The sequence below is a fragment of the Alligator sinensis genome, unplaced genomic scaffold, assembly GCF_000455745.1.
Source record: "Alligator sinensis unplaced genomic scaffold, ASM45574v1 scaffold1177_1, whole genome shotgun sequence".
Lineage (NCBI taxonomy): Eukaryota > Metazoa > Chordata > Crocodylia > Alligatoridae > Alligator > Alligator sinensis.
This window is the reverse complement of record NW_005842120.1, coordinates 412163-434379: the sequence shown is the minus strand read 5'-3', so window position 1 is coordinate 434379 and position 22217 is coordinate 412163. Positions and strand designations below refer to the sequence as shown.

Genomic DNA, 22217 nt, shown 5'->3' with positions numbered 1-22217 from the left:
CCCCGACCTGATGCAATTGCTAGCAGATAAGCTGTTTTCATAGAAAGATAGGAGACATTCCCATAAGCTCCAAGGTTGCTCTCATTTACAATGTTAGAACCAAATTCAGGTTCCATTGTAGAATTGGGTCTTTTACTTTAGGGAAGGCCCCAGCCAGGTCCTTGAGAAACCTCAGAGCTGTTGGGTGAAAAAATACCTACCAAGCATTGACTGGCAGATGAAATGCCAAGACAGCTGCCAGGTGGATTTTAACAGAACTGACAGTAAGATAAGGTCCAATAGATAATCAAGTGTATTTGGTATGACAGAGCTGGCCAGGTTGATATTAATTACCTGGCACCAGGATGAAAACCTGATCCACCTTTCCAGGTAAATGTGTCTGGTTGAGTCCTGTCTGTTAATGAGAATACCTTTGAGATGGATTGCTTTACCTGATATAGCCACAGATGATCCCTTCTATGGTTAGAAGGGAGTAAAGATCTGGGTGGAGAACTCTCCCCCCATTGCAAGTTAACAGATAAGAAACTAATGGCAGTGTCCAAGAATGTCTGACCAGGAAAACAGGAGAACCTGAAATCAAAACCATGGTGAAAACTCTCAAGGTGGTGGAGAGCCAGAAGGCTACCACCTGCGCTAGTAAGTAGTGGCTCTAACCCAGAGTAAACCTGAGGTACTTCATATACAAGTGTCTTATGGCAATGTTGAAGTAAGAACTTGACAAGCTAAGTGCAAACCAGTCTTCTTGATACAAGGAGAGGATTATCAAGACTGACCATCTTGAACATACGCTTGCAGATGTGTTGGTGTTTTTAGGTCCAAGATTGACCTCCAATTTCCTTTTCTCTTTGGAACCAGGAAGTAACAGGTGGAAAATCCCTTTCCCATGAAATACAGGGAAAATTTCTACATCACCCACCACCAGAAAGGGGCTAACCTCTTTCTTCAGCAGACTCTCATAAGAAGACTCCTTGAAAAGTAATAGGAAAAGGGGCCTGTGAATAGATAGTAACTCAAACTAAATGGAATAACTATTTGTTACCACATCTAGGACCACTTGGTCTGAGGTAGCATGGAACCATGACAGGTAGAATAGGGCTAAGAGGTATTAGATGGGCAGGTGAATGGCACAGGATTTTCTTCTGCCCCCCCAAACTGTGGTGCAACTAGGTTTCTCTGCCAATGGAACCACAATTTTTAGGTGGCTGCCATGGATGGGAGGTAGTCTTCACCAGTGTAATGGCAACCAATGGTGATAAGAAAGAAGTTCTCCTCTAGCTCTGTATCCTTAAATGGCAGGGCCAGTACAGTAAACAAATTCTATTGGACTGCCAAAATGTTGTAACCACAAGACCTGAGCATCATTACCATCATGGCAATGACTCTGGCTGTGGTATCAGCTGCATCCAGTGCCATATATGAAGTAATCTTTGCAGCAAAATGACTGATTTGAGTGACTAATTGGGAGCAACTTTAGCTATCCCTTCTCTTACCTTGTTCTTAGATAGATTGAGCACCTGTTAGAAACGCAGGTTTCCCCCAAGGTAGAAAAAGAATACTGAATGGCTGTCAGATATTGGGGTCAAGCTAGAAATGAAGGGCATGGCCAGAAGCCCAGAAGATGTGTGACTCTAGATAGGGCTATGTAACTGGAAAATAAAAATGCCCTATCTGTGTTGAAGTGGAAAAGAAAAAAGATTTTGAGTGAACTAACCAGAATTTTTTGGAGGTGATACCACAAAATCACAATGCCTTATAACATCTTTCCAAAGGTCAGGGGATGGAGATGATCAGGGAAGGGCATACCAAAAAAAAGTACTAAGTCACAACCAAAAGGCTGCTCCTAAATCAACAACTTTCAAAAACGTCCTAGACAGGCAAAGGTATTAGGAAAACAAAAAAGAAGAAAAAGTGAAGGTCTGAAGTGTTTCCAAAAGCTTGAAGCCACTATGACCCAGAAGATGCTCTCTCTCTAACCAGGCATTGAGAGGAAAAAAGGAAGTGTGCACCACCCTTTATCCGGTGACTGAGGAGACACAAGGAAGGGGTGGGACAGAGCATGCTACATGGTGCTAAAGAAAAAGGTCTTCAATAAAAGTTCAGAGGTGTAAGACACACCCACAAATGAGAATGTGTATGCGGACTAGTCAGCCAGGGTCAGGGTTGATTATGGAAGAGGTGGGGTCCAAGAAATTATTCAGATAACATTTTTTTCTCTTATTCCCTCCATGTTTCACAGTCACAACACAAGGATACAGCAGAAAAGGCTTTCTCTGGAAGAAGGATTACATTGGTAAATATGTACAATAGCATCATTACATTACTAGGGATTAAAAATTCAGCTGCGAATGTGAAACATTCTACATCAGGCAAAAGGAGTGCATGAAGAGTGGTCGTTCCTAAAGGACATGATCCTTGAAGCACAAAGCAAGTCCATTCCCATGTGGAGGAAATGTAGCAAAAGGGCTAGGAAGCCCTCTTGGCTAAACAGGGAAATCACGGTCCTCTTAAGAAGAAAGAGTCATACAGTCAATGGAAACTAGGGACAGCTCTCAAGGGGGACTATATAGCTATGGCCCTGACTTGTAGGGCTCAGATTAGAAAAACTAAGGTGGTGACTGACCTAAAATTAGCAACGGGAATCCAGGACAACAAGAAGTCCTTCTTTAAGTATGGAGGAAACGGGAGGAAAACAAGTGGTGTGGGGCCATTGTTCAACAACTCAGGACAGCTAGTCACTAGCACTCAGGAAAAACTGTACTCCTGAATGACTACTTTGCTTCGGTTTTCCACAAGGCCAAGGGGAAAATTACGTTGGCTAGGGTACAGAACGAGCAGGGTTCAAGTGACCGCCTTCCTACTATTGCTGTAGAACTGGTGTGTGATCAATTACAGAAATTGGACATATATAAATCAGCACGACCAGATTAACTTAATCTGAGAGTGCTGAAGGAGCTGGCCAAAGTCATCATGGAAGCACTGGCAAAGCTCTTCCAAAATTCATGGTGCTCCAGCGAGGTCCCCGAGGACTGGAAGAGGGTCAATATTGTGCCCATCTTTAAGAAGGGGAGGAAGGAGGGCCTGGGTAACTATAGACCAATTAGCCTAACTTCTATCCCAGGGAAAATCCTGGAAAAATTCATTAAGGAGTCTATACGCAACAGGCTTGCAGAAGGTAGGATTCTAAATGACAACCAGCATGGCTTTGTCGTAGGCAGGTCTTGTCTTACCAACCTCGTCTCCTTTTACTATCAGGTGGCTTGCCACCTGGATAAGAGGGAGGACATTGAGATTATATACCTCGACTTCCAAAAGGCTTTCGATCTGGTATCCAACAATGTTCTCGCAAGAAAATTGAAAGACTGTGAACTTAACTGCAAGACAGTCAGGTGGGTAGGAAGCTGGCTGTGGGGTAGGACCCAAAGAGTTCTAATGAACGGATCTGTCTCTATCTTGGTGGGAAGTAGCCAGTGGTGTCCCACAGGGGTCGGTGCTTGGTCCAGTGCTATTCAACATCTTCATCAATGATTTGGATGTGCGGGTGAAGAGCTCACTGGCCAAGTTCACAGACAACACCAAGTTATGGGGAAGCATGGTCACACATGAAGATAGGCTGCAGATACAGGCGGACCTACAGAGACTTGCATGTTGGGCAGATGGGAGCCAGATGAAGTTCAACGTCAAGAAATGTAAAGTGCTCCACCTGGGGACAAACAAACCCCTGTACACCTACAGGCTTGGCAATGTCAACCTGACCAGTACTACAAATATAAGGGACCTGGGCTTAATAACTGATCACAGCGTGAACATGAGCCAGCAGTGCAACGCTGTAGCCAGTAGGGCTAACAATACCCTGGCATGCATCAATTGATGCATCTCCAGCAAAACCAAAGTGATTCTCCCACTTTACTTGGCATTGGTGAGACCACAGCTGGAGTGCAGCATCCAGTTCTGGGCATCACACTTTAACAAGGATGCAGTGAAGCTTGAAAGAGTTCAGAGAAGGACCACCTGTATGATCAGAGACTTGCATGGCAAGCCATATGAGGAAAGGCTGAGGGGTCTGGGACTCTTCAGCTTGAAAAAGAGCAGGCTGAGAGGGGACTTGGTAGCAGCTTACCACTATATCAGAGGCGTACATCAAGGGCTCGGTGAACAACTGTTTACCGGGGCACCCTTGGGGAAAACTAGGAGTAATGGTCACAAACTCCTGGAAAACCATTTCAGGCTCAACATTAGGAAAAAAAACTTCTTCATAGCTAGGGTGTCCAGACTGGAATAAGCTCCCTCCAGAGGTGGTACAATTTCCTAACCTGGAAATCTTTAAGAGGATACTGGACAGGCACCTTGCTGGGGTCACCTGACCACAGTTGTCTTTCCTGCTTGGTGCAGGGGGCTGGACCCAATGATCTTCCAAGGTCCCTTCCAGCCTTACTATCTATGAATCACCTACCATTCATTCTAGTTGCTGAGGATGGGTTAAGGTAATCATCATTTTCTAAAAGGTACTTAGGAATTTCTTGAGTTTCTGTTCCCTTTTGTCAGACAGATAATTTGTTTTCTTCTGGGAGCAATAAACTAGATCACAAAACCTTTCCTTTTTTTTTTTTTTGATCTCTTTGACTTGTCTTTCAGACAGGGTCAGCAACAAATTGAGATGACATGCTTTTTGTCTGTATTGCAAAGGTAAAATATGTAAGGATGGACCTTCTAGGTCAAAGGAATCAGTCTGAGTCAAAATCAGTCAGGGAACATTATCTATGTTCTTTGGAACTCCCTTTGAAGCTGAGGAGAATCTGAGAACTGGTAGAATAACATGGCAAAAATTATCTTTTTTAACTTGCTCGCTACATGCTAAGTATTCAGTTTACTAGGACTGTGAAGTTGGTGAGGTCCCCTCTTAAATATTTATTCTGACTACAGTTGATATGAGACTGAGGTTGGGAGCAGCAATATTGCATGTGTTGGGAATGGTAGAATTTTTAAATGGAATTATGCAGAAGAGATTTTGTTTAACGTCAGGGATCCAAAAGCCATATTTGGTGGCATCCTTGCTAGCTCATTAACAGGAAGCTGCAGGAAATTCTAAGACCATTAGACTATATTATATACTTTGCAGCCAAAACAGGAGTCCAAGACATGCCAGATTTCGTGGAAGGACTTGCTGTGGCACCCTTGCTACCTCAGCAACAATTCTGTGACAGCAGGAAGTACTGTTGTAGGCATATCTACCTCATAGCCCCGTGGTGCCTCTGCACTTGTGTCCACTAAATCAATTTGGTCCAAGTCCTTATCCACACTGTAGTTAGAAGGGAAGGAATGACTGCCGCAAAGTCATGCAGGAGGCAGAAGATATTAGCTACTAAGAACACATTTCTGTGTCTTGGCTTTCTCCTTGTACTTTGCTGGTCTAGCAGGGACTGGAAATAGGACATCTGAAAAAACCATGAAGCTCAAGGCTCCATGTTTCATAAAATTGATTTCCAAAATAGGTATGGAGATGTTTTGGGCAAAGATGCCAAATGTTCTGTAGGAGCAAGGGGTCGCAGCCAAGACAAAACATTTATTCCATTAGGAAGTTGGGAATCCAATATAAAAGCATCACAACATAAAGGTGGAGGGCCAAGATACATTGTAGGAAGTTAACAAGCTTTCAGAAATACCTTGCCTAGTAATGTATAATATTGTAATAATTATATTCACTAAAGCACTGTACCTTACCTGGCAAATGGGACTGAATACAAGTTTCTGTATTTCCTCCCTGAGCTGCCATCTCCCATGCAAACCCCTCTTGCTTTGTCCAGGAAAATTAATCTATGCTTAAAAACATTCTAAAGATAGAGCTGCAATGGTGAAAAGTACTAGTGTAGACAGGCTCAAGCAATCACTTGTGTTCTAACCATCATAGGTTTAGCTGTAATAAACAGTTTCTAACAATAAATAGTCAATCTTGTACACTATGCAAACCGTTGCTACTATGAAGGGGTGAAAAGGCTGAGCATTATCTTAGCTGGGATGTAGCATTTTGATACTGCTCTGTGGACAGATCTAAGAGGAGGAAAAAATTAGATTCAGTGGGCACATCTACACATGCGAATGCTCTGGGATGGGTTTACCCTAGGGTAATTTATCTGAGTAAACCCAATCCAGGTGGGCATTTACGCTTGTGGGGAAACAGGAGCAGGTTTGCTGCTCATGCCAGCAGTCTGCTCCTGACCCCACCAACTCTGCACTGGCCCCCTACAGCAGCCAAGGGCGTTCTAGGGCAGCCCTCCCTGAGTGCTAGCCCAGGGGCTGGCAGGGAGCAGGGGGCCAGGAGACAGTTGTCTCCTGGCAGGGGCTGGGGGATTGCTCCCTGCCCCTCAGAGCTGCCTACTGCCAAGACAGGCTCCACCACTGGAGCCTGAGTGGGGATAATGTACCCCTGCCCTAGCAGCAGGGAGCTCCCAGCTCCTGCTCTATGATAGCCCTGGCGGTGGAGCCTCCCCCAGCAGCAGGAAGTGCCTGGGGGCAGGGAGCAATCTCCCACTCTGTTGCCTGAAAGCACATTTGCTCCCAGTTGGCTGTCTACACTTGTCATACTGTGCAGTAATTACTCCTGAGGAAATTTGCTTCTTATATTTACAGATAGCAAATTTACTTGTGATTAGAGCAAATTACTGTGCAATAAGCATCGGCATGTGCACACTGCGATGTAGTAATTTGCTTTAATGTAGAGTACAGCATCTAGTGTAGATGTGCCCAGTTGAACTTACTGGGTTGCCTTCTTAATACCTGTTATTTATCTAGCCAAGATGCAAGGGCCCAGAGGTTGTTGCAAATACCCGGATAATTACAGCTTATTTGCTTCAAAACTGGCCATTTTATGGCATTTAAGGGCAATGAAAAAGTCTCTGCAGAGATAGCCAAATTATACTTTAAGTCAGCCGGTAGTCTAGGTCTACATAGTTTATGGTGCTAACTTTTAAGCCTCCAGTATATCTGCCACCTATTATGTTTTGGTTTTTTTGGATGTGACAGTACTTAGTTAACTTCCACTAGCTTTCCTGAAGTTATAAGCAGCCCACCACAGGACTGAATCTAACAGGTTTTATACAAAAAATAGAGTAGAGTCTTGGTTTAAAAACTGAAGTTGTAGGGACTGGGCAGTGCAGAAGGGTTAGAATTAAACTCTAGAAATGATGTAATATAATCAAGAATTGTAGAGTTTTTTCATGAATTATCTTGAAAACGCATAATTTATTTTCACAGTCACAACACAGAAGACACATAGAAAATATTTAAAGTAATATTTACAAATATATACAGAATTTTAAAATATAATTATTGAAAAAGGGAAAATCAAACCAATGTGATTTTCTTTTGGTAATGCCATCTATTATCCCAATTTACTTTTTTGGCAGGGAAGCGTATGGTAACAGGTTTATCCCAGTCTGCAGCTTCTTCATCTTACAAGAAGGAAAATGAAGAAATATCAACTAAATCTAAGATTAATTCCAGGTAAATCATTAGATTAGCTGATGTTGTCAACTTTCAAATTTTAAACTGTAGGCAGATGACTAATTCCCAGACAGCTCCTTATAATCAAGGGCCCACCATAACTTATTTTTCTTATATAAAAGACCTCCCTAATGTGCACATTCAAATTCAAATTCCCACTGCAAACTTTTAAAAAGACAATTCTGTGGTAACAAAAGCAACAATTATAAAAATATACTCATTCTCTAAAAACATGTTGCTCTTTTCTCCCCTCTTATCATTGAAAAATACTAATTAAAGACACTAAAGACTACATTCCCAAAATAACTTAAAAAAATAGGGACACTGCAGATTAGGACTGATAGGTTAGAACACTGTTTAAAAGATGCTGTAGAATCCATATCAATTTCTTTTCTTTTAAATGTATAAATCAGGAAAATACATTTTGAATTGGACAAAGTTTTAAAATTGAGTAGAACTAAGAAATGGTTCTAGAATACATTCAACTTTCTTTTTTAAAAGTACATATTCACAAGAAGCGCTTCCATGTTCACTTTTTTTTCAGGACATCTTCTGAGTAGCAATTAACCATTCCAGTGCACTTGTCACTACTACGAGCACAACAGGTCACAACCTCCGCAAATGCTGTTTGCTTTTTTTGGTGCCGGGAAGTGGTCCTAGATTAAAGCTAGATTTCACAGGCTTGTTACTCATACAGTCTCTGGCACAGTGGTAGCTGCATAGGCACTTGGTGCAGAAGTCAAAGTTACAGCTTTCACGACTGCATGTTGCCCTCTGTAGATAGGAGTCATATTTTGCAGGTGAGCCACAGCGACTGCAGACTTTAAGGCTCTCAGTGTTTTTCAAGGTCTTGGCAGCCTATTAAGAAAATGTACATAATTTTTTTTAATCAAAAAGAAAATCACAGGAATAAATTAATATATACCATTCCAAGTTTCTCTCCTTGCTCTGTAACAGTTAGGGACATAATGCAGTCATATCTCCCCCTTCTGTTGGAAGATAAATTATCAACACACAAATTGGGACTTAGGTAGGAACTCTTTTGGGGATTTTATGGAGATTAATCCACCTAAAACACATGTTGATGGGCTACTCGAGACGACCTTAAGATAACATTGGTACGGTAATCAGGAACAGGGAACTGTTTGGCTTTCACTGCAGTCTTTAAATTATTACTATTGTAATGCCTGGATTAGCTATCATAGGCTAAGTACAGACAGTCAAAAAGCCTGAGGCTGAATCAATTCAACCTTTGCAGGTTAGTCTAAGCTGCACAGATTGAACTGATAAGCAAGTGAACAGACATTCACTTTTGATTCTGGAAATGCAGTCACATGTCTGCAGTGGCCCAGGCCAGAAGCCAGGAGATACTAGAGCACGTCTCCCTACTCTGCTGGAGCACAGAGCTTGGGCCAAGGCTAGCCTGCCCACCTTGTGAAGTGAGGTTTGCAGAGGAGGTGCAAAGCATCCTGGGATGTTGAGGGCTGTGAGTTCACTTGAATCTGGAGGAGATCTGGGACAGAAGTTCAACAAACTGATTTAACCTAAATCAGTTATACTACATCCACCCCTATTTATTTTAAAGCAGTTTTGGCCATTTTGAAAGTGGTTCATGTGTACTGAACTTCTGTTCTGTTACAGATTTGAACCAGTTTATGATCACTTATACTAGTGTATGTTTAATTTCCCAAGATGCTTTTCACCTCCCCTGTAAACCCTCCCCCTGGCAAGTGGGCAGGGTAGCTTTGGCCATGTTGTCTGCTCCAACAGAGCACGGAGGTGTACTCTAGCACTCCCTGGCTTCTGACCTGTGCCACTGCAGGCATGTGGTTGCATTTCCAGAATCAAAAGTGAATGTTCACTTGCTTACTAGTTCAATCTATACAGCTTAGACTAACCTGCAAAGGTTGAATTGCTTCAGTGTCAGGCTTTTTGACGGTCTGCACTTAGCCTAAAAACAGATGCACTCCAAATCACTGACCACGCCTGAAAATTCATATCTGTGTAATGTAAACACATTTCTTATGTCAGTGGTATCAAAGATAAGTGTTCTAAGAATCAAGTTTTCCTGTTGTTATTTTCTTTATACGCATGTGTGCGTGTGCGTGTGTGTACGTGTATGCACACACACATACAAAATAACACATTTCTCTTGCCTGCACAATGAAAACTAATTAAGTCACAAATACTCTTGTTTCTAATAATGCTTTCACATTTTTAGAGCTATAAAGTAATGTTTATTTGTACAACGAGTTTTCAAATACAGGGTAGCTTTAATCTGGCTAAGAACTATTACATTTGAGTGAAAAAAAGTTTGCTAGTCATGTATATTTTTGCATGTTTGACTAAAATAACATGTACACCACTATTTTAAATACTTTTATTTTCACAAGAAACAGATTAAATCATATTGCAGTTCATTTGGGAAAAAAACAGCAAAAAAATCATCAGCAAAACGCTAAAAAGCAGCAAAAATGTGGCAATAGCCAAAGAAAAAATGTACTGAATATTACTACTTCCACAACTTGATGAAAGCAGTAACTCAATTTATTAATAGTTAGGGACACCTCTGCCTAGTGAGGAAACTTTACTGTGGACTTTTAAAACTTAGAAACTTATTCAACTGAGTTAAATCTCAAAAACATTTCTAAATGGATAATAAATTGAATTTGTGGCCAAACAATAGTCCCAGCAGACCTCATTAAGTCAGAAATGTCTGTTTTGGATGTCAGATAAATCTAGATATTGAAAATGCTTGACAGCACGCCCATAGTTGAAGATGAAAACAAATGACAAAGTTACCTCAGAAAACTCCACAAGTCTGCTGTGAGGGCTGTTCTGATTGGGTGCTTTGGCTCTGCATGATTTCTTGCATGAAATGCTTGGTGGTACTGCTTTCTGAACAGAAGCTAAAGCTGCTCGACACAGAACATATTCCCTCGTTGCAGCATGTTCTGAGGGTTTTGCATTGCTGTCCTGTTGGGAGGTAAAAGGAGGTTAAAATTTAACAAGGCTTCTCTTTGACAACTCAGTTTGGCGTAAAATGACTTGAGTGTCTTTAAGAGTAACGGGGTTGTATTCTTAAGCCTTTCTCTGGCCACTAGATTTCCAATATTTCTGAGTCTGGATAGTTAGCTAATTGATCACTTTACCACAATTACAATTTTAAGTGCACAGGAGAATGCGAGCAAGCCCATTAAAATCTTCAATTATATTGCAAGTTATTTCCAAATTAACAATGGTTTTAGACGTTTAAATCATGGTAGTGCAGGAATGATGTTGTAGCTCTGATGGTCTGGGAAATATGCAAGAGGTAAGGATTTTTTGAGGGTGATCTCTCTTATTGAGCCAACTGCATAGTTTGGATAGACTTCGAGCAATGGTTCTCAACCTTTTTAGACTCAAAGCACCCCTCAGAAAATACCGACTCAGAAAGATTATAAAACAGGTCAGCATGTTTTTAACATTATACCTGGTTTTATCTTGTGAATCATGTTGCACACCCAACAATGCTAACATTGTGTGGCACTCTATGATCTCACCTCTCAAAGAACCTCAAGGGACCCCAGAGTGCCATGGCATCCTGGTTGAGAATCAATGACTTAGACAAGTTTTTGAATGCAGTACATTCTTCTTCAAAAGCTTGACTAAATCTGTCCCAACCATGGCGTTGGTCCAATAAAACATATCACCCACAAAAATCCTTTCCTTTAGACAAACTGCAATTTAATCCTGGTAAACTTCTAAATCTCTCCAAAGAATCTTTTCTTGAAATTCTGTTGTGATAGATAGGAATGCTTGTGATTCTTTTTGTCCTAACAAGTAAACTTCTAGTTCAGATGTTCCAGACTTGCACACAAGATTAGCAAAGAAAGAAGCAAATGTAATGGGACCTGTATTTGTATCAATGGTGTCCAGTGTTTTCAGCCTGAGGTCAACAGGTCAAAACAAGAGGTCACAACCTTTTATGGTATCTTCTCTAGCCTGCTCCATTTCCTTTGCACCACTCAGGAATAAATGCCTAGTCTTTTGAATAAAGAGTCCACCAAGGCTAACATAATTGGATCTCATATTTACTATCTCTCATAAACTTGTTGGATGCTGGGCATGGATGGTATAAGATGCCTTCCTGATACCTAGCTGACAGTCATGGAGACCACTGGTACCTGATGTTAATTCTTAGCCCCTAATGCTAGGGCTAAGAATCTAAAGCCAGAAGACAGATACATGATTCTTCAAAATGCAGCTACACTTTAAAGCACTTAAAAAACAGAGTGCTTCAGTTAGACAGACCTTCAGGCCCCTGCCACACAACCCCTGCTAAATCACTGTGGTTTCATGCAGCAAAGTACTTGCCAGGTAAGGGCCATAACAGGAGTCTACTGCATCCCACAGCTCTTCTCACCCCCTCTTCTCTACCCTGCAAACTCAGGGGTAGTGAAGCAGACTGTCAAGGAGTGCTTTTCAGTAGAGCCAGCTGTCAGTGGGCAGACAAATATAACAGTGGAAACATTTCAAAGGCATTTGAAATGTTTCAAAGGGCCAGCTTTACAAAAACATAGATACTCTGCAAAACTGGAGCACTGAGCCCTCTCCTCTGGCATACTTCATAGTTAGGCTTGGCAGAATTCAATTTTAGAAAATAATTTCAATGGATGATATTGATGTTTATTTTTAAGTATTTATTTAGATTTTTATCAATTTAAATTTTCAGGATTGAGTGAAATTAAGGGTGTGGGGGGCAAGCAATTTATTAATGACAAATGTAACTACTGTAGGACTGCTGCCAGCTGAATGGCAGAGCTGCCATCAGTCCCAGCTCTGCTTGACCATAGCTCCCTCGTCCACTTTGTTACTTCCTTTTCCTTTGTTCCCAGTTCTCTTGGGCTTCTGGGAGTTGCAGTCTAAACTACAGTCTGCACAGTTTTGTAGGACTGCTCCCCCTGACATCTCACACACACACACAATCAGCCACTTTTCTTACATCCCCTTTCTATAAGTTTCAATTACGAACAATGGATTTTTTTTTGTCAGTCTGAGAGTGAGGTGAAATTGATGTTTATCAACAAAAATCAAATCCTGCCAATCCTATTCATAGTGCATGCTCACATACCAGGAAGTAATTTGTTTTATAGTGCTTATAAATAGTTACTACTTATAAGTTTATTTTTGAAGCATATGAAAAGGCACATATCTTCTCATTCAATGCTGGAAGGACATCTGCCCAGGGCCAGGATTTCATAACAGGTTGTTCAACAAGTTTCCTCTCTACTTCCTCTATTTTGGAGTCCCCAAGTGGTTGTCCTAGGAAGAACAGACCCATCTGCTGCTAGATACTGTCCCAGGCACAAACAGCATCAGTCAAAATTTCCAGGCCTATCAGAGGCCCACAGGGAAACAGCCAAATAAAGGGATCAGAACTACTCTCTCTTTCTTCTGCAATGCAGCAGGCAGACAGGCTTTGGAACCACTGCTTGCGAGAAAAGACAGCACATGTTTTCAAGGAAGTGATTCTTCCGCTTTACTCTGCATTGGTGAGACCGCAGCTGGAGTATTGTGTCCAGTTCTGGGTGTTGCACTTTAACAAGGCATGGAAAAGCTTGAGAGTCCAGAAAAGAGCTACTCGTATGATCAGACTTGCATGGCAAGCCATACGAAGAAAGGCTAAGGGACCTGGGACTCTTCAGCCTGAAAAAGAGAAGGCTGAGAGGGGACTTGGCAGCAGCTTATTGCTACATCAGGGGAGTACATCAAGGGCTCGGTGAGCAATTGTTCACCAGGGCACCCATGGGGAAAACCAGGAGTAATGGCCACAAACTCCTGGAAGACTGTTTCAGACTCAACATTAGGAAAAACTTCTTCACAGTTAGGGTGTTCAGACTGTGGAATAAGCTCCCTCCAGAGGTGGTGCAATCACCTACCCTGGAAATCTTCAGGAAGAGACTGGATGGTCACCTTGCCGGGGTCACCTGACCCCAGTTGTCTTTCCTACATAGTGTAGGCGGTTGGACCTGATGATCTTCCAAGGCCCCTTCCAGCCTTACAATCTATGAATGTTCATGAAAGGCTTCATCAGAGGTTCTATATCTACAGCTGCACTTGACAGAACCTCTAATCTTCACAAGAAGTTAGGGGCACTTCAATTTAACCACTGCAAAGTGTACAGTGAATACATTTCCAACTGTAATCAAATAGGAATTTCCTTAATAGCATTACCCTTGAGGACTGCAAGCAGTGCCTATACAACAGGTCAGGCACTTCTGAGTTAGATTAAAAATCCATCAAAGGTAGGAACTTACAGATATGTGTTTTACTGCTTTACTATACAGCTGGGAAGCCCATTTGTCTTGTTGCAGAATTTTCTTCCATGTTGTGCTTACTTTCGCAACACTGTAGTGAAAACACAAGCACTTTAGTCATCATGTGGAAATAATAGAAAAACTGTTGCTCAATAATTGTTCTCAAATCTAGTAATAAAAAGTACCCCTCTTCAAGAAACAGAATAACCCAGACACTAAATTATTCTGAACTCACACTATACTAGGCATTGCACAAATATAAAAGGTAACAGGTCCCCCTCCCTATAAGCTTATCATTTAAGCAGACAAAAGGAAACTATAACAGAAGCGGCCGAGGCGGGGGGGAGGGGTGTAGGTGGCAAGATACAATTTGCTGGTGATTCAGCATGGCAATATTGTCATTTTATTCTTTTCATGAAGAATTAATAAAAGAAGTAAAAGTCAGAAAAATAAAGTTTCATAACTAGGACTGAGGTGTTAACTCCTAAGGTATTCTATTTCTCTCTCTGACAAAATCAAACGTGTTTGTATTTTGGCAAACTTCTATATTCACTGTTTTAGGTAATTATTTCAGTATTGAAACTGGCTAGCAAACTATTGATTTATAGGAGTAAATGAAAACCCCCTCCTTGATAGGTGTTTTTCATGAAGATTTTCCTATGAAAGGGCATATCACCCCTATACAAAATGTACATATGCTAAAAGTTTACGCTTTCAAAATTATTAGTACAAAGCATAACACTGACTAAAATGCAGAAGTCATGTGCTTTAGCAAACAGCAATATCCTTTATGGTTCCAAAATACCTTACTACCTCTCTACTCAGACTGTTTCAGGAGCTCCATGAGCTCCTGCATTTGTTCATGGAGCTCCTGAAACAGACAGACAGACAGCTGAACTGCAGAAAACATTGTCCAGTTAAAAGTAAAAAAAACCCAACAAATAAACCAAAACATTAGTTAATATTTATACAGTACAATAGGGAAGAATAGTTTAGAAAAGGTAAGCATATGTTGCATTAGTCATGATTGCAGAACAGACTAATCAATGTAGTAAAACAGGTTCAATATTCTTTTTTGTGAAAATCAGCAGTGGTACATTCAAGAGGTACTCCTAGCTCAGAAACTACAGTCTGAAGTACCACCGCTCTATTCACTTTCACAATTAAAGTCAGAAAGTTATTAAACTTACTTTATTAAGTCCAGCTCATCAAGATGCCTTAAAATGTTTGCTAAAAGATGTCTGAACTCTCTTCGGAAGAGTTCACTGAGAATGTCTATTCTATCTAATCCCATTTTCCTGCCAATTAGATTCTGAAGTCCAATGCTTTCCCTGGAAATAATTCTGTCCACAATAGCCCAGGTGCCAAGATTTCTTTTACCACTCTTTTTCAAAGTTGAGCAAATTAATTCTTCAAAATGAGTAACTGGCAGCGAGGTTTTTTTTGGAAGCTGCAACCGGCTTTGGTTCTTTATAAGATAGTGTTTTGGTGTATCAAAGATATTTCCTGCCAATGGTATACTGTCCTCATGGTCTGTTGGATCATTACTTTGGGTGCTTAACATAGAGGAGTAACCACTGTCCTCATTAATCCTACTGTTTTCCAGTGTCTCCATTTCATGGGCATCCTCCCCAAGTCTGCACAGTACTTGCTGGTTTTCTTTGTTATGTACAGGCCTTCCTTCAGTTTTCAGGTCTAGATTTCTTGGGCTTGTATTATGCAGTAGATTATGACACTCTTTGGCACAGTCTTTACAAGTCACCATTTCATTATCTGAAGCACAGGATTCTTCTACTCTCATCTTTGCTGCATCAGGCTTTAATGGGGTGTATCCAGTATGGACATGGTTACAATTAAAATCGCATTTCATTTTGATAGAATGGTTAAGATTTGCTTTCATTATTTTATTGGTTGTATCCTGCAAAAAAAAAAAGCAGTGTTAAACTAGGGGAAAACAACAGCAAATCTTCTTTACTTTAATCCACACACACTATTGCAAACAAACTTTTTGGCTTCCATCCTTCTTTAAACATCTATACCCAAAGCATACACAAAATCAGAGTACATATTTTATATTGGCAACCATTTGCTCCAGTTTTCCTTGTATCTGATGTAGGGATGTAAATATTGTTTTAAAAATTACCCATTTAAACTCCTTTAATTATATTGGTTAAATAGTCCTGCGGCAGAGGAGCAGGGCAGCGTGGGGATTGCATTGAGTTCTGCTACCACTCAGGACTGAAGTCTGTGGCTCCACACATTGAGTGTGGGAGTGGGCAGGCAGTGGTGCCAACAGTGGCAGTGTAGGCTGGCGGAGTCCACAGCTTTGCACTGTCCGCTGTTGCAGGAGCAGCTGTAGCAGGAGCTGCGCAGGTGCCAGTGTAGATCCAGGCTGCAGAATCATGTGGCTGCTAGAGAGGAAGGTAACTAGCAGTTACCTGAGGGAGTAGAGCACAGTAAAAGTTGAACAGTAGAGCCAGCAGGTCTTAAATACAAACAAGCACAGCAGCACAGCTGCCACTCGGTGTCAGCTTCATGGAGCCAGGAAACCCTTCCCACACAACACCCACAGGAGCTCCTGTCTGCTGGGACAGACGCACCATGCCCAGTGCCTCCAGGCCAACTATGCCTCAAGTCCCAGGTAGTAGTTCTTTCCTCCCACCCACCCCTGACAGCTGCCACACTGTTCTCTTCCCCATCTGGATGCTGTCAGCAGCCAGGCTGGAACCGTGCTCCTCCCACCCAGCTGAGGGCTTGCCCTGGTGCGGCTCCTGGCAGAGGGTGCTCAGCCCACAAGTGGATGCCTCAGGCACAATCCTGCGCAGCACATCCGTCCACCACTGGGGGACAGCCAGGAGGGACGTGCTGCCTGTGGCTCTGGGCTGGAGGACCACCAGTCCCAGGAGGCAGGAGCCCTTGTGGGTGCTATGTGGGGGAACCTGTCTCTGTGCAGCCTGCCCATGGCACCTCATGGCAATCCCACCACTGCGCTCACTCCTATTTAAGGACTGTGGGTCCATCACACAACTGTGCCTGGCTATACTCCCCCTGGTAACCACAAGTTACCTTCATGTCGCAGCAGCTGCGTGATGCTGCAGCCTGGATCTGTGCCACTTCCAGTGTAATCCTTGTTGGGGGCCACTCCCCTGACAGGAGGCAGCACTGAGCCAGGAGGTAAATGGCAAATGTATAAATAAACAGTATAAATATAATTATTATTTAACCTTTTAACTTTTACATGCTTAATATGATAGCAAACTTCTTGGTCCATTTATTTTTCTGAAATTCACCTTCTACAGAAAAACTCCAAAAATGATCAAAAGAAGACTACCTTCCCTTCCTCAGAGGCCTTTACACAGAGGTGAGCAAATATTTGGGCTGGAGTGCCACTTGACAAGTTTTGGTGAGCTGTTGAGGGCCACACATGCACACATGTACATGCGCACACACGCACAATCCCCAGCCCCAGCTTGCTTGCACCCGCAACCAGCACCTGCTGGCTGCATCCACAGCTGTGGGGGCAGGGGATGGAGCCTGTCCCATCCAGTCATCAGGGTTCCTGGGAGCCAGAGAGGAGAGAGTGGGGATATGCACACACATCAGGCCAGGCTGGATGAGCTGTGCTTGGGCCCCGGTGGCTACTAGGCAGAAGTAGCCCTATTTGCCTGCTCAGCATTGCCCCATGGCTAGAGTTGTCAACATCAGAGAATAGCTCACTCAGGGTCAGCTGCACAGTGCCAGATGGCTGGAGCTACTTCTGCCAAGTGTCCCACACAGTGCCTGCGAGATGCAGTCCAGCTCTGCAGGTCATAGGCACTGCCTGCCAGCAGAGGCCAGGACATAAGTGCAGATCAGAGCCTGCAGAGGCAAATTGCATCTCCCTGGCTCCAGTGAGATGCTGGGTAGAAAAAGCCCTGCCCACCCACCCCTGTGCAGCAGGCCTTGGGCGAGCCATGCTCAGGTCTCTGGCTCTGCTAGTAGGCAAAGTGGGTGGCAGCTCTGGCCTGTGCTGGCGCCACATGATGCCAGATGGGAGGCAGTCTCTTCCCACCTCCACCCCACCTGCTTATTGTCTGGTGTGGGTTTGGCTCCATTCCCTCCTGGGCACAGAATACACACAAGCTCTGGCCATACAGTGCCATCTGAGAGCTAGACTACCATATTTACATGGCCAGGCAGGGGCTGGAGATGGAGTTTGACAGTAAGCAGTGGGGGAGAAGGGAAAGAAGCTGTGGGAGATGGTGGGGGATGGAAGTGGGCACAGGGAGGGGAACAGACAGATGCTGCTGTTGTGACTCTGGCCTTGACCCAGGCTCAGGGCCAGAATTGGAGAGACAGCAATCACCTGCTGCCAACTCTGCTTTGTACTCAAATCCAAGATGAGGAGCTTTCCCCCCACAACGTTGAATGGGTGTGGACCTCATCTTTGATTTAAATATTAAGTGCTTACAATGAAAAATAGACTTGATTCCATAATATTAACTTATTTTATTAATATTACATTGAGGTGCACGGATATATTGCTCTATATCTTATCAGGATTGATAAAAGGAAAATTGGCATATTGGCAATCGTTTTTTTTGGCTGATAATGTTGTTGATAAATGCTGCATGCACATGCACAGCTCCAGCATGCACACAGCCAGGAGTGCAGCCCAGCAGCTTGGAGAGCAGCATCTTACCAGTAAGTCTATATGGGGGAAGAAGGGGTGTGGGGGGACACAAATCTAGACTCCTGTGGTGAGGGAGGGAGTGGGACTGGGGCAGGGGCTGCACAGCCAGGGTGAGCCCTGGGACAGAGCTGCAGCTTGTCTGGGGAGTGTGCTCCTGCCGTTGCATGGAGGAATGGGGACCATGTGACCCCCGGATCTGTGCGCAGGGCGAGGGCAGGCTGCCCACTGCACTAGCCTCTTCCTAGTGGGGGGGCTGGGCCCAGGCTGTGCTGCGGGCAGGCAAGGATGGGGCAGGTGGCAGTGGCGCTGGGAGCAGGGTTATGGTGAATTTTGGGGTAACTACAGAACACTGCTACAACCTGCCCTGCCCCTGCCCACAGCCTGGGCCCAAACCCCCCACCCCTTTTGAGAAGAGGCTGGAGCAGCCCCTGGCTCCAAGCACACAGCCCACCCTCACCCCATGGACAAAACTGAGGGGCACATGCCCCTATGCCTCTCCTGGGGTGAGGGGGTGATGCATGCAGTGGCGGGAGCCACCCCCACCCCTCTGGACAAGCTGTGGCTCTGTCCTGTGCCCTGCACTGACTCTGCAGCACCTACTGCAACCCCAGCCCCACTCTCTCCTTCACTGTGGAGGCCTCTATGTGCCCCCCCTTTTCCTTTCCCTCCCCCCTGCCCCAGACTTACCAGCTGGACACTGCTCTCCAAGCTGCCAGGCTGCACATCAGCAATCACATTGGTATTGGCTGATATGGCTGGTTAATAATTGGTCATTGGTATCAATCCCCCCCCCCCCCCAAAAAAAAAAAAAATCGATGCACCCCTAATATTACATTACACAAAAGCCTATTTTCCCATGCATATTACAGGGATGAGTAATTTCAGTTTGTCACAGAATACTAAATGCCATGCAGGGCTTAGAAACTAAATCTGGCCCACATTGCCATTAGATCCAGCTTGCAGACATGAAGCTTTGGTGGTGGGGGGGTTTCAGCAGCATTACCTTTCCCATGCTGTCATGTAGAAAACCACCAGCTGAGGGTGCTCTCCCCATGCCACCATGAGGAAAAGCACTGGCTGTGGGCCCTTCCCCCTTCCACTGCTAGGGAAGAGTGGAGGCAGCTAGATCCATGCCCACCCACCTACCTCTGACCGCAACTGGGTCATGCCAACCTACAGTATTAAAAGGTTGTGGGCTGCTGCCTTACTATATCTTCTGGACTGTTTGGGGTTCAGATGCCCCCGAGTCTCGCTTGCCCTTAGCCATATGGCTGCAGGAGCAAGCTAGGGAGGAATCTCCCATTTCCATAAAGTCAGCATGTAGCTGGGATGCTCCCACTGAAAGTTGGGCAGTGGGAAGCTAATTATGAGTCTCTCGTAGGGAGTCCGGTCCACAAGCAGACAAGGGTGCAACCCTCCCTGCTACACACGGCCATTTTAATTGCATTACCTTGGCTGTGGTGAAAATAAGTATACCATGCTGCCAATCAGAGCCCAGAGCAAGTTCCAATAGTGTCCATTGCACTCAGTCCCCATCAGCACCAATTCTTTTTCAAAGTCATGGTGAACCGCTACACTGAATACATTTCAACTTCCTCTTTACTCCTACAGCTCAGCTGCACCTCTCTCTCATTTCCAATGATTCCCGTTTCTTCAGCAGCTGTAAAGTTCTGGGAAACATCACCAAATGGGGCCCCAAACTGTGCACCCAGAATCCCTCTGTCAGCCCCTCTCTCAGCCTGGTGCACATGATGAGATACAGCTGGACAAGGCTGCGTATACCTCATCTGCATACACATTTTTGGAGGATCTCTGGTTCCAGTCATGAGTGGGGACTAGTTAGCACATGGATCCTTTGTGGGTTGTAGCTAGATGATACACACATACTAAACAGTGCTGAACTATGGGGTCACCATGGATTGAAATGCTGTTGGCTGGTGGGGCCCCACTCAATGAGCTATACAGTAAATCACGAACCTTTTGGCTTTGGACTAATATCATGTATAGTTTGCATTATATATGTATAAATCTGCTGCTTAAAAGTGGAGTCCCTGTGCTATGGAGTCCCTGTGCTAACACTTGCAGCAATTTAAAAAAAGATAAAATGCATCAATTCTGGATAAACTAAGTCTATAGGTACAATATGCAACTTGCTGTGTTTACTTCAAGATCAGTTTTTTTGAATTTTCTCCTCACTTCCATGAGCTCAGGGAAAGCAGGGTCTGACAATAAAGGAGGGAAGGGACTGCAAGGGGAAAAAGTTGGAAGTGAGCAGAGGGAAAAGGGGCTATGTGACCCCCCCCCAATATTTATTCTCCCTACTGTAACAGTGGGAGGGGGACAAATTCAATACAAGCCTGCAATAATTAGATGATATACCTGGAAAATTATATCAAATGTAGACATTATCCATATAGGGAGTCTAATCCTTGGAGGGGTTGTCTTATAATTAAGGACCTACCAAGATGGTGGTGGAAGTGTGCTGAACAGCGGCTACTTTAATCTTGGAATTTTTTTCCCCAAGCGCCCCCTGCCACTTGCTTCTGATCAATAGGGAGGCAAAAACTGTGGTTTTAAATAGGGCATGTTTTTTGCCTCCCCGCTGCTCAGCTATATTTGAGTAAACATGGTGTCGATTCTTGCAAGAAATAACATCGGATATTTAAATCCTCTCCCTTAGATCCTCATCTAAATTATATAACACATTATGGAAGCTGTACTCCAGAAGGGCACCACACGGTTTGGAGGGCATGTATTTAAGACCACTTATGGCTACGTTGCAGACTTCTGCTGCCATAGCTATGTTGACCAGAGTGTGAAGAAATAAAATCCTTGACTTATTCAGCTGTGCATATGGGAGTCCTTGGTGTAGATCAGGGGTGTCAAATTCATTCAGCCCCATGGGCCAGATGAGGGTTGCTGGGCCAGATTGGGACTGTGCTGCAGGCATAGCCTGCAAACCATGTGTGGCACACACTGGCCCCACTCTGGGGCTCCTACTGCATGCAGCGCACAAGCTAGACCCGCACTACACGCAGCATGGGGGTCAGGGACCCAGCCTGCCTGCAGCACCCTGCCAGGCTGATGTGAGTCAGGCCCCAGGCTGCTCATGCATGCCACAGCTAGTGAGCTGGGCCAGCCAGGCAGGGCACCATATGCAGCCAGGCCCTGGACTGACCACATGTTGAGTGCAGCACATGTCAGGCTGGGGCCAGCATGTGGGGTCAGTCCAGGCCATACAGCTCCAGAGCCTGGATCCAGGCCACAAGCAGCCTCATGGCCTGGATCTGGCTGAGGGCTCCGGATGAGTATGAGCCTCCTAGCCATGAAACTAAAATCCTAGCTTTGATCATTCAAATCACTTGGGATCATCCCGCCAGGGTGCAGGGCAACTGGGCCAGAAGCAGGGTCATTTCTCAACTCCCCCTCCCAAGGGGGAAGAGACATTTTGGGCGGGCCAGGCCACAAGCAGCCTCATGGCCTGGATCTGGCTGAGGGCTCCGGATGAGTATGAGCCTCCTAGCCATGAAACTAAAATCCTAGCTTTGATCATTCAAATCACTTGGGATCATCCCGCCAGGGTGCAGGGCAACTGGGCCAGAAGCAGGGTCATTTCTCAACTCCCCCTCCCAAGGGGGAAGAGACATTTTGGGCGGGATAACTCTGCTTCCCGTCCGTGGGGCCGGTCGGCGCCCGCCCGCCCAGGCGGGAGCAGCCGGGAGAGGCCGAGCCCCCAAGCGCGGGGGGCC

General features: G+C 44.3%; 1 protein-coding gene across 2 annotated transcripts in view; it reads right to left on the bottom strand.

Moving 5' to 3' along the window:
* Positions 1 to 7231: 7231 nt before the first annotated feature.
* The window catches only part of FBXO5 (F-box protein 5), a 21831-nt gene continuing 6845 nt past the window's right edge, over positions 7232 to 22217 (bottom strand). Inside the window, exons 1-5 of one of the 2 annotated variants that reach the window (XM_025205604.1) lie at positions 15940 to 16234; positions 14987 to 15714; positions 13797 to 13887; positions 10300 to 10473; positions 7232 to 8355 (exon numbers count right to left, since the gene is read on the bottom strand). In XM_025205604.1, coding sequence (XP_025061389.1) covers positions 8104 to 8355; positions 10300 to 10473; positions 13797 to 13887; positions 14987 to 15696 — 1227 coding nt within the window. In that variant the 5' untranslated portion in view covers positions 15697 to 15714; positions 15940 to 16234 and the 3' untranslated portion in view covers positions 7232 to 8103. Of the gene's footprint in view, positions 8356 to 10299; positions 10474 to 13796; positions 13888 to 14986; positions 15715 to 15939; positions 16235 to 22217 lie in introns of those variants that run through there. The other variant, XM_006024830.3, reaches the window with a different exon arrangement.